We start from the raw sequence: 12,303 nt of genomic DNA on the forward strand, positions 1-12,303 counted from the left end.
CTAAACATCCTTAGCGAACTAGACATTACATTAACGAACTAACAATATAAATTAATTGTTTATTACATTAAACAAAACGACAAATACGTTAACGATAAATACAAAGACTCAAGACGCAAAGCCGTGCACTAATATTGTCAACACAAGGTTGAGTGAGCAATACACCAGTTCAGTTATACATATATAACAAAATACGTAGCTGCAACGAGTCAAATGAGATTAACAAGTCAACCAATGAGCAAATAAAATGAGATGTCGAAAAGCACAAGGCTAAATCGACTAGCGTATGATCATACTATTTTATGAGATTATGCTGGACCTCTCCGAATGCGGTTCACATTGAGCACATAAACATATAGCAAGTATGGCATATGATTAATTAACACATAAGACAACAATTGCAGTTTTGTGCATAGATAAGGTGTGAAAATATAATAAGTTACGCATATGTCCCCAAAAGTGATAAAACGAGTAAAAATGGGGAATGTGGTACTCACCTTAAAAGATGAACGAGGATGGTTAAGATAGTGAGAATGGAGAAACGAATCACACGTGCATGTTAACGCCTAAGAGAATAAGAATATACTTGAAATGAGGATCTAAATAACGATACGAGTTAAACAACGATCATTTAATATTGTAAATATATTATAACGGTTTATTATTAATTATTATTTGATTTATATAAAATGTTATTTTTAGTTTTCTTTTAAAAATTAGTTTACTTAATTCCTTTATATATATTAAAACATTATTAATTAAATATAGGACATACTTTATGTGTTATATATTTGGATGTATATATACACGAACATGTATAATTATACCTTTGTGTAAAACATGAGTGAAACGAAAGTTAAACGAGTATAAAGAGTTGTTTTTTTAGTGAATTAATCTTGTTTAATCAATATCATTAATAATATAATTAGTTTCTTGAAAATAATAATAAAACTTAAAAAAAAGAATAAAACGGGTTCAGTGTGGATTGAACCCGCGACCCGAGTCAGATACACACACACCCCAACCATATGAGCTGTGAGTTCAGATTGCTTATAACTCAGATCGATTAAATATAAATAGAATCCCATTCTGCCCCCTTTTTTTTGCCAAGAACCCTAGAAAAATCAATAAACCCAAATCGTTTATTATTACCCCTAATAGGTTTAGTGGTGTTGTTCCCCGTGTAATCGCGATCTAAACCCAGTACTTAATTGCCTTCTATGGTGAACGGAGGAGGAAGAACGACGAAGAACAGGGCCGGCGGCTACAGGGTGATGAACGAGTAATTATGGGTCGAATGAATTCAATTAAATAGTGGGGTTTTGTCGGCGATCAAACAAGGAAGGTATCCTCATACTTAGTTGGAATAATAACACTGTTATTGTGTTCATCTGTGATTTAGGGTTTCGGTTAGGTTAAAGAAGGAAAAACGAATCAATTGGTGTTATTACCTTAATCAAATCGTCAGTGAGCCGCGTTTTACATAAATAAACGACTTCCAAATTCAAACTTTGATTATAAACGGATTATGGACAACTAATTAGATTGATTTGTTGATTCGCCTCCAAGAAACCCGTTTAGACAAAGGTGTGGGTAAAAGGATTAACCAGTTAAGAATATGGGTTATAACATAAGTTACACTCAGGCACTTGTAGTTTGAAGTTGAAGATATACGAGGCCAAAACTTGTATTTGGGTTAAAAGCGTAATACATATTAAATAATTAAACGATAATTGTACTTGATAAATGCGGAATATTTATTAACGAACGAGCCCGAACCCGTAAATGGGTCGGGTAACGGTTACAAAGTAAAATGAAAAACCCGAAGTGTTACAGTATCCCCTACTTTTTGGGAATTTCGTCCCGAAATTAGAGAATCAGCAACGAAAAGGTGAGGATACTTGAGTTTCATTTGGTCCTCATGCTCCCACGTAAACTCGGCGCCTTGCTTAGAATTCCAACGAACTTTAACCAAAGGAATGCGGCTTCGCTTAGTAACTTTATCTATATGATCCATAATCTCAACAGGTTGCTCAACAAAATGCATAGTCTCATCGATACTAACTTCATCGAGAGGGATGTGGAGATTACCATCGGCAAGACACTTCTTGAGGTTAGAAACATGAAACACCGGGTGAATATTAGAGAGTGCAACAGGAAGTTTGAGTCGATACGCAGCAGGACCAACTCTATCAATAATCTCAAAAGGACCAACGAAACGAGGAGCTAGTTTTCCCTTCTTTCCAAAAAGAACAACTCCCTTCCAAGGGGAAGCTTTGAGTAAAACAAAATCACCAACACTGAACTCTAGGGGTTTACGTCTCTTATCAGCATAACTCTTCTGATGACTACGAGCAGCAAGGAGATTTTGACGGATTTGAGCAATACGATCAGTCGTTTCTTGGACTAGTTCAGGACCAGTGATTTGAGATTCACCAACTTCATTCCAACTGATCGGAGATCAACATTTATGATCATAGAGCGCTTTAAAAGGTGCCATACCAATACTAGAGTGAAAACTTTTATTATAAGAGAACTCGATAAGCGGTAGATGAATATCCCAATTTCCTCCAAAATCGAGGACACAAGAACGGAGCATATCCTCTAAGGTTTGAATTGTTCGCTCTGATTGACCGTCAGATTGCGGGTGATAAGCAGTACTAAGATCCAATCGAGTACCCAAAGAGGATTGAAGCGACTTCCAAAAACGAGAAGTATATTGACCATCGCTATCAGATATAATGGATAACGGAGTTCCATGATGACAAACAATCTTCTCAACGTAGATACGCGCCAATTGATCAACATAATAAGTCTCTTTCATGGGAATGAAATGAGCAGACTTGGTCAGACGATCAAAAATTACCCAAATACTATCATGTTGCCTGTGGGTAGGAGGAAGTGACAAAATCCATAGCAATACCTTCCCATTTCCACTCGGGGACGGGAGGTTGCTCGAGTAAACCAAAAGGGCGGTGATGCTCGGCTTTAACTTTGGAACAGGTGAGGCATTTAGAAACATACAGAGCGATATCTTTCTTCATACCAGGCCACTAATAGACATAACGAAGGTCTGCGTACATCTTATCCGCACCTGGATGTACGGAATATCGTGACTTGTGAGCTTCGTCCATAATAAATGTGCGAAGATCATCAAGATTGGGTATCCATAAGCGGTTCAGAAAGTAAAGCAGACCATTGGGTTTAGTTTCAATTTGGGTTTCGGCACCACACGACATCTCGTCATACATATTGCCTTCGGTGACGGATTCGTGTTGAGCATCGAGAACACGCTTTTCGAGATCATTTTGAACAAGAACACAAGTAAGAAGTATCGATTTGAAAGGTTTCTTACGACTGAGAGCGTCAGCCACGACATTCTCCTTTCCAGGGTGATAGCGAATTTCGCATTCGTAGTCGCTAAGCAACTTGGTCCATCGATGTTGTCTCATATTGAGTTCTTTTTGGTCAAAAATGTGTTGGAGACTCTTGTGATCGGTATACACCACACACTTCATACCATAGAGATAATGTATCCAAATTTTCAAGGCAAATACGACAGCACCAAGTTCGAGATCATGCGTCGTATAATTTTTCTCGTGAACCTTGAGTTGTCTCGAAGCGTAAGCGATAACCTTGCCTCGTTGCATGATGACGCAACCAAGACCTTGGTTAGAAGCGTCGCAGAAAACGATAAAATCTTCATTTCTTTCCGGAAGAGCAAGGATAGGAGCATTGCAAAGCATGTCCTTAAGAGTTTCAAAGGTTTCTTCTTACTTTGGCCCCCACACAAAGGTTTTACCTTTGTGTGTTAAAGCGGTGAGGGGCAATGCGATCTTGGAAAAGTAATGAATGAAACGACGGTAATAACCCGCCAAACCGAGAAAAGAACGAACTTTTGTGTTAGTCGTAGGCGGCTTCCAATTCTTAACAGCTTCGATCTTTGCTGGATCAACATGAATAACCTTTTCGTAAACAATGTGGCCCAAAAACTGAACTTCTTTCAACCAAAACTCGCACTTAGAAAACTTGGCATACAATTGCTCCTTTCGAAGTAGATCAAGAATGGTATGAAGATGTTTCTTGTGGTCGTTCTCGGATTTCGAATAGATCAAAATGTCATCGATGAAAACAATAATGAACTTGTCTAAATAAGGTTTACAAACACGGTTCATGAGATCCATAAACACCGCGGGTGCGTTTGTCAACCCAAAAGGCATAACACAGAACTCGTAATGACCATAACGAGTTTGAAAGGTGTTCTTGGGAATGTCATCATCACTAACTCGGAGTTGATGATAACCCGAACGGAGATCGATCTTCGAGAAGCATGCGGCTCCTTGAAGTTGATCGAAAAGATCGTCGATTCGAGGGAGCGGATAACGATTCTTAACGGTAAGCTTGTTAAGTTCACGGTAGTCAATGCACATGCGGAATGAACCATCTTTCTTCTTGACAAATAGCACAAGTGCGCCCCAAGGAAAAGAACTCGGGCGAATGAAACCCTTTTCCGAAAGTTCTTGGAGTTAGCTCAAGAGTTCTTACATCTCGGAGGGTGCAAGACGGTAAGGGGCTTTAGCTACGGGGTTAGCTCCGGGTATTAGATCAATTCGGAATTCGACTTGACGAACCGGAGGAAGACCAGTGACATCATCGGGAAAAACGTCGGGAAAATCGCGAACAACTGGGATATCGGATAATTTCTTCTCTTTTCGCTCTTTCTCTACCACGAGTGCTACGAAGGCGACACATTTCTTGCGCAAATAACGTTGAGCTTGAAAGCACGAAATGAGGTTAATCTTAGACGTTGGAGTATAACCGAAAACCTTGAGAGTACGACCGTTTTTTAGAGGTATACGTATGAACTTTTCAAAGCAAACAACTTCCGCATGATTAAGAGTTAACCAATCCATCCCTACGATTACATTGAAACTACCCATTTGCATCGGAATGAGGTCAATTAGAAACTCGACTTTGTTAAGGACTATGACGCAATCCCTGACTACCGAGTCAATCATAATAGAATTTCCGTCGGCTACTTATACGGTAAAAGGTCTAGACAGCTTATCCCGAGGCTTATCAATAATATACGCAAAATCCAAAGATATAAAACTCTTATTGTCACCCGTATCAAACAAAACAGAAGCATGATGATTATCAATGAGAAACGTACCATTCACCACATCGCTAGAAACCTGAGCTTGATTCACATTCATCATAAACGCACGACCATTGGACCCTTGAGGGGTTTGAGCAACTTGGTTCAAAGGAGGAGCTTGAGTCGATGCCGATTGAGGAGCCATGAGCTGAGGCACAGGAGGTGCATGGGTTTAAGGTGCATAGGCTTGAGGTTGGTAGGTTTGCACTTGGTAGGCTTGGGCAGTGTAGTACGGTGCATAGTATACTTGGGCTTGAGGTGGATGGGTAACATAAGGTGGTGCAGGCATGACATGGGCTTGGTTAGCATGGGTGAGTAATGGGCAGGCATTACGGAAATGATTAGGGTCTCCGCAGTGGTAACAAGCTTGGGTATTAGGAACACCGGGCTGTGCAGGGTTAGCAGCAGGTCTAGCAGTAGGGGGTGCAGACCGGGTTTGGACAACTTGAGAACCAGGCGGTGCTCGGCAAGTATTGGCAAGGTGGTCGTAACGGTTACATTGAGTGCAAAACCGGCAACGGGATTGGACCAGGTGATGGCGGTTACACTTGGCACAAAGGGGATGTGGGCCAAAGTAAGCTTTCTTGTTTGGGGCATTAGGGTCATTTGGGGCTTGGTTGTGGGATTGGTTAGCGGAGTAGTTTTGGTAGTTGGGATTACGTTTTTGGTGGTTCTTGTTGAAGCGGTTTTTGTTGTAGGGGGGTTTGGCCTCAGCTTTGGCATCAGTAGAGGAGTCGGTCTTTGTCTTGTCGGGTGTGGACTTGGAATCCTTGCGGGACAAGGCTCCATGCCGAACGTGACTATCAGTGAGGGAGGCAGCTAGATCCATTGCCTCACCGATGGTTAATGGGTTACGACTCATTACGGCATCACGGAAAGCAAGCGGGAGACCGCGAATGTATTTCTAAATTCCGCGGGTCTCGGGGGTGACCAGATGTGGCACAATACGGCTCAGCTCGCGAAATTGGATAGAATAAGTGGAGTTATCCCCGCCAATTTGCTTAAGATCCCAAAACTCCGCTTCCAACCTCTGCAGTTCATGTTCTGGGCAAAATTCCTTTTTCTTCGCCTCCTTTAGTTCCTCCCAAGGCATAGCCACGACCAAATCCGACCCTTGGTTGTTCCTCAGGGCATTCCACCATACAACAGCTCGATCCCTAAAGCAGCTTGAAGCAAATTTGGTTCATTTGACATCCAGACATTCACAGTGGATAAATATGTTCTCCATTTCTTCAAACCGTTAGAGCAAGGTGGTGGCATTTTCCTCGCCACGGAAGGATGGAGGTTTGGTGCTCAAGAAGTTACGAAAATCATAGTTTTTGGGTATGGCCGAAGTGGCTGAACCATTAGAATTGAGGCTTTGGATTTGTGTGACAATAGCAGGCATAGCAGCAGCAAACTCTTTCGTGATTCTAGCAGCCAGGCGGCGGTCGCGTGAGCCAGATGAACGCTGGTGATGGCGGTGATTTCTGAGTGACGACATTCTACGGAAAAATAAGAGCAAAGGTTTATGATTTGGGGGATCATATGTGTAAATATTCATGAGGAAAGCAAAGTTAGTTGAAAACATTAAGTTTCTGTTAGGTTAGTTTCAAACAAAAATATAACAAAATGCATCTAGGGATGTTGGCCTCCCATGAGCTTTCCATGGAAATTTGAATGGCCCAACAATAATTAACGAAAACACATTTGAGTTGGATAGCCCATGAGCGTTACATGGCAATTTGGTTGTCCCAACTAATTAACGAATTATCGATGCAATATAGTTTTTCGGCCCGATAAGCGTCTTTAACCGACCAAACGAAATAACGAACTATAGAAAGAAAATATGGGTAGTTGGAGTATCCGACAAAAATACGAAACAAGTTAACAGATGGATAGTCTGGATTCCCGACTAACCACTTGAAGTAACGTAAAAACCATAATCGGAAGGTTACCGAATTTAAGCCACGAAATCACTGTGAGTTCGATTTAAAAATGTATATAGGAATGCAACCACTAGTGTGGTCACGGTTGACAGCTTAGGGTGTCGGTCACATGGCATTTATGGGTCTCGCTCGGGTCCATAGGGTTGAGTACTGTGGTCAGGTTATCACCCAGGTAAGGAATAGCGTCTTACCTTTGGTTCTTGGAACCGTTTTGCCAGTGCCCAACTCACAGTTTCTCACCCCTTTTCATATGATAGGGACATGCCACATAACCTAGCCCTAAGGAGAATGAGTGAAAACAACAGGTGGGAATTCTTAAGGAATTTCCCGCAATAAAAAGGCAATCTAATATTGATTTTAAATTTAAATAAAAAATTAAAGTTTTGAGGCATAGCCTCGGAGCAGTGCGTGTGTGCATGACAATAATATAATAATAAAAAAATTATTAACTAAGGGAATGCAGTAACAATCAATTAGAACACGCAAGGTAAGCAGATACGGACGTATAGGGCTCCTAAACATGTGTCTAAGGCAATCTCTAACGACCTATCTTAAACCTTCGGCTCTGATACCAATCTGTCACACCCCAACCTACGGCGGAAATGCCGGGGCGTGGACTGATTGTCACAGCTCGCAAGGTTACTATCATGCAAAATAAAATTTAAATATCTATTTATTTAATTCAAATAATAAATGATATTTTCTATTTCTATTCATTTTAACATATTTAAAAATTACGTTTTCCAAAAGATCCCCCTTCTATCATAGAGATAAGGGACATAATTCACATGGATATAGTAAGTCTCGCTTGGGCTGCTTTAATGGTAGTCTTTACATTTTCCCTTACACTCGTAGTATGGGGAAGAAGTGGACTTTAGAAGCACACCTAATTTAGTTGAGGAATGAAATGGTATCAATTGTTTTATAGATCATTCTGCAACGCATTTTTTATTTGAATTGAAATTATTTTCAAATAAAAATATCTTCGACTCCAAATTCCATTGGATTATAGTGGATAAACGTATTCTATAACAGTAAAACAAAATAAATATTTCAGATTCATCGGAATAAATGAATAAATAGATGTATCAAAGAAATAGAATTGGGTCCTATGTAAATTCCATATATGGATTAAGAACTACATATATTGAAGATAGAAGCTAATATAGTATACCAACTTTATTAGAAACAATTTTATACACTACTATAACACTAATAGAGAGTATGATAAGTAAGAAATCAAATTCTTACTTACCATACTCTCGGATCTCATAGAATACCGCCGATTATAGCCCGTTGATTTCATTTAAGGCCTATTAGAAGTGGAAGGCGCTCTGGTGGGATCCTCACGGGTCCCTTTAGTAGGCCTAGTTTTTATGGCAATCGCAATGGCTTCTTTATTTCTTCATGTTCAAAAAAACAAGATTGTTTAGAGCCGATGGCACAAAATATCATCTATTTTTTTATGTTTGTATGATAGCACAGGTATCCTTTTAGCAAAATATGGTATAAGCGGCTTCCGCCGAAAAATTCTTATGTCTCCATAAAATGCTATATTCTAGCTATTTTCAAATAGACCCGAATCGGCGAATGGCTGAGCTGTAAAGCCGGTCTATCTATATGTATGTGACTATCTTTAGTGAGTCATACGAAGGGTACGTTATTAGTTTAGATCTAACCAATTTAATGAATTACTCCTAAAGGTTCACATCAAACTAGTTCAAACTAGTGGCGGGGTTTGGTTAAAAAAAGGGCCTACCATTTCTATATTTAATGGGGGACCTTAAACAAAGTTAAAGGATTCCAACATGATATAAAAGTTCAACTGTTGTTCATATGGCGTATCCCAAATTTAAATGAAGTTAAATAACTTAGTAAATTTAAAATTCTCAGTTAATGCATATTTATAAAAACAAAGTTATGTCTTCCAAAAGTATTACTAAGAAATTAACAAAGTATTAACTCAAATAATAGTTCATTTGAGATCTTTCTCTTTGAATAATATCTCAATTCCAGCGATGGTTTCATTAGATATCTTATAACTAGAATCGCTCTTTTTTCCGATGCAGTCCCTCCACCACCGCGAACCCCAGTTAGACTCAGGCATGCTACACTTTTTAGTTATTGGGAGAACCCAAGTACTCTCCCAATACATTAGGTATTGGGAGATCACTAATTTATTATTCAAATATAAAATTAGTGATCCAAGCAACGGGTAAATTATTGAATATAATAAACAGACATAAAATAATTCAAATAAACATTTGTAGTTTCAAAATAAACTCTTCTAGCATAAGTCCTTAAAACAATTCTTGTAAGTCCACACTTCACATCAAACGGTAACCTGCATATGCGTTGAAAATAATATAGTTTGTCAACACAAGGTTGAGTGAGCAACACACCAGTTCAGTTATACATATATAATAAAATATGTAGATGCAACGAGTCAAATGAGATTAACAAATCAACCAATGAGCAAATAAAATGAGATGTCGAAAAGCACAAAGCTAAATCGACTAGCATATGATCATACTATTTTCTGAGATTATGTTGGACCTCTTCGAATGCGGTTCACATTGAGCACATAAACATATAGCAAGTATGGCATAAGATTAGTTAACACATAAGACAACAATTGCAGTTGTGTGTATAGATAAGGTGTCAAAAATATAATAAGTTACGCATATGTCCCCAAAAGTGATAAAACGAGTAAAAAGGACGAGGATGGTTAGGATAGTGAGAATGGAGAAACGAATCACATGCGAATGTTAACGCCTAAGAGAATAAAGAATATACTTTAAATGAGGATCTAAATAACGATACGAGTTAAACAACAATCATTTAATATTATAATTATATTATAACGGTTCATTATTAATTATTATTTGATTTATATAAAATGTTATTTTTAGTTTTCTTTTAAAAATTAGTTTACTTAATTCCTTTATATATATTAAAACATTATTAATTAAATATAGGACATACTTTATGTGTTATATGTTTGGATGTATATATATACGAACATGTATAATTATACCTTTGTGTAAAACATGAGTGAAACGAAAGTTAAACGAGTATAAAGCGTTGTTTTTTTTATTGAATTAATCTTGTTTAATCAATATCATTAATAATATAATTAGTTTCTTGAAAATAATAATAAAACTTAAAAAAAAAGAATAAAACGGGTTCAGTGTGGATTGAACCCGCGACCCGAGTCAGATACACACACACCCCCAACCATATGAGCTATGAGTTCAGATTGCTTATAACTCAGATCGATTAAATATAAACAGAATCCCATTCTGTCCCCTTTTTTTGCCAAGAACCCTAGAAAAATCAATAAACCCAAATCGTTTATTATTATCCCTAACAGGTTTAGGGGTGTTGTTCCCCATGTAATCGCGATCTAAACCCAGTACTTAATTACCTTCTATGGTGAACGGAGGAGGAAGAATGACGAAGAACAGGGCCGGCGGCTACGAGCAATTATGGGTCGAATGAATTCAATTAAATAGTGGGGTTTTGCCGGCGATCAAACAAGGAAGGTATCCTCATAATTAATTGGAATAATATCACTGTTATTGTGTTCATCCGTGATTTAGGGTTTCGGTTAGGTTAAATAAGGAAAAACGAATCAATTGGTGTTATTACCTTAATCAAATCGTCGGTGAGCCGCGTTTTACATAAATAAACGACTTCCAAATTCAAACTTTGATTATAAACGGATTATGGACAGCTAATTAGATTGATTTGTTGATTCGGGTCCAAGAAACCCGTTTAGACAAAGGTGTGAGTAAAAGGATTAACCAGTTAAGAATATGGGTTATAACATAAGTTACACTCAGGCCCTTGTAGTTTGAAGTTGAAGATATATGAGGCCAAAACTTGTATTTGGGTTAAAAGCGTAATACATATTAAATAATTAAACGATAATTGTACTTGATAAATGCGGAATATTTATTAATGAACGAGCCCGGACCCGTAAATGGGTCAGGTAACGGTTACAAAGTAAAATGAAAAACCCGAAGTGTTACATTATTTAACCCATTTAATCTTATCCTATAAATACAAGACCCTCTCCTACATTCATCCCTGCTCATAATCCATTTCCTCACTCAAATTCAAGGTTCTTTCAAGGTTATTTTCATGTTCTTGATAAGTTTGACTTTCAAAGTCAAACTAACCAAGTCTTTCATTTTAATTGGTTTACTTAGTCTTAATTAATACATGAAGCTTATGGCACAACATATATAATATACACCCCTTGTTACCTTTGGTGGTCACTTCCCCGGTCTCAGTCAGTGGAGTGTCGGGCCTCGTAAGGCAATGCTACATGGCGGACTTTCGTAGTCCTTGATATATATATAATTATATAGCTTGTTTATACATATTAACCATGGTTAACTTCTGCTAATTTTAGTTTGTATATCATATTTATGAAGTTCCATGTTTATGGGTTTGAAGAGACTAGCCTCGGTCAACCGTAAATAGCTCTAAACCGTAAACCGAACTTTGTTTACTAGTTTTGTTAAATAATTGTTTAAACATGCTTATTGTTAGATTTAAGTTTCTAAAATCATTTTTATAAGTTCTATGGTTATGGGTTTGTATAATCTTACCTCAGTCTTAACCCGAAACAAGATCCGAACCGAAAACCGAACTTTCGTTTAAAGACTTTATTGTTAACTTTTTGGTTGTAAAACTTAAGTATCTTCATTTATAAATTATTATACATGTTCTTTGATACTTGGGCATGTGGAAACCATCCATGAACTTATTGTGAGATGAAAACCGAACCAAACCGATTTTCACACGCTTAAGACACACAAGTGTGTTTTTAGCTATCAATACTTGTACAAATCTTTGAAAAAACTTTATAAACTGATTTTCTTAAGTACATGTAAATGTTGGATCCAACTTGATCTCATAGCAAAGTTTGGACCGACAAAACCGAACATTCACTTAACGGACGTTGTTACTTATAAAACAATAGAACTATATACTTGGTTAAGTCTTATTAAATTTTATTGAGTTATCTCATAACATTCATTATTTTGGAAAGTTGACTTTGGGTTTGACCAACTATCAAGACCCGAACCAACAACCCGAACACTAGTTAAAAACTCGTTTTAGTATCTATATTATAAAGGGACTTGCATTCTTGTATTTTTACCCACCTTATTACTTAACATAGGTTGAGTAAATATTAAGGCTAGA

The 12,303-nt window shown here is 37.8% G+C and overlaps 1 protein-coding gene across 1 annotated transcript; it reads right to left on the bottom strand.

Annotated features, from left to right (window-relative positions):
- Window positions 1-3,773: 3,773 nt before the first annotated feature.
- LOC143567528 (putative mitochondrial protein AtMg00860) lies at window positions 3,774-5,303 on the bottom strand. The gene is made up of 2 exons (XM_077053928.1): window positions 5,174-5,303; window positions 3,774-4,147 (listed from the first exon to the last, which is right to left on the bottom strand). The coding sequence occupies exons 1-2, from the start codon at window positions 5,301-5,303 to the stop codon at window positions 3,774-3,776; spliced, it is 504 nt and encodes a 167-aa protein (XP_076910043.1).
- Window positions 5,304-12,303: the final 7,000 nt, after the last annotated feature.

This window comes from Bidens hawaiensis, unplaced genomic scaffold, assembly GCF_021521415.1.
Source record: "Bidens hawaiensis isolate Kalapana, Puna unplaced genomic scaffold, B.hawaiensis_p1.1 tig00023423_1, whole genome shotgun sequence".
Classification (NCBI taxonomy): domain Eukaryota; kingdom Viridiplantae; phylum Streptophyta; class Magnoliopsida; order Asterales; family Asteraceae; genus Bidens; species Bidens hawaiensis.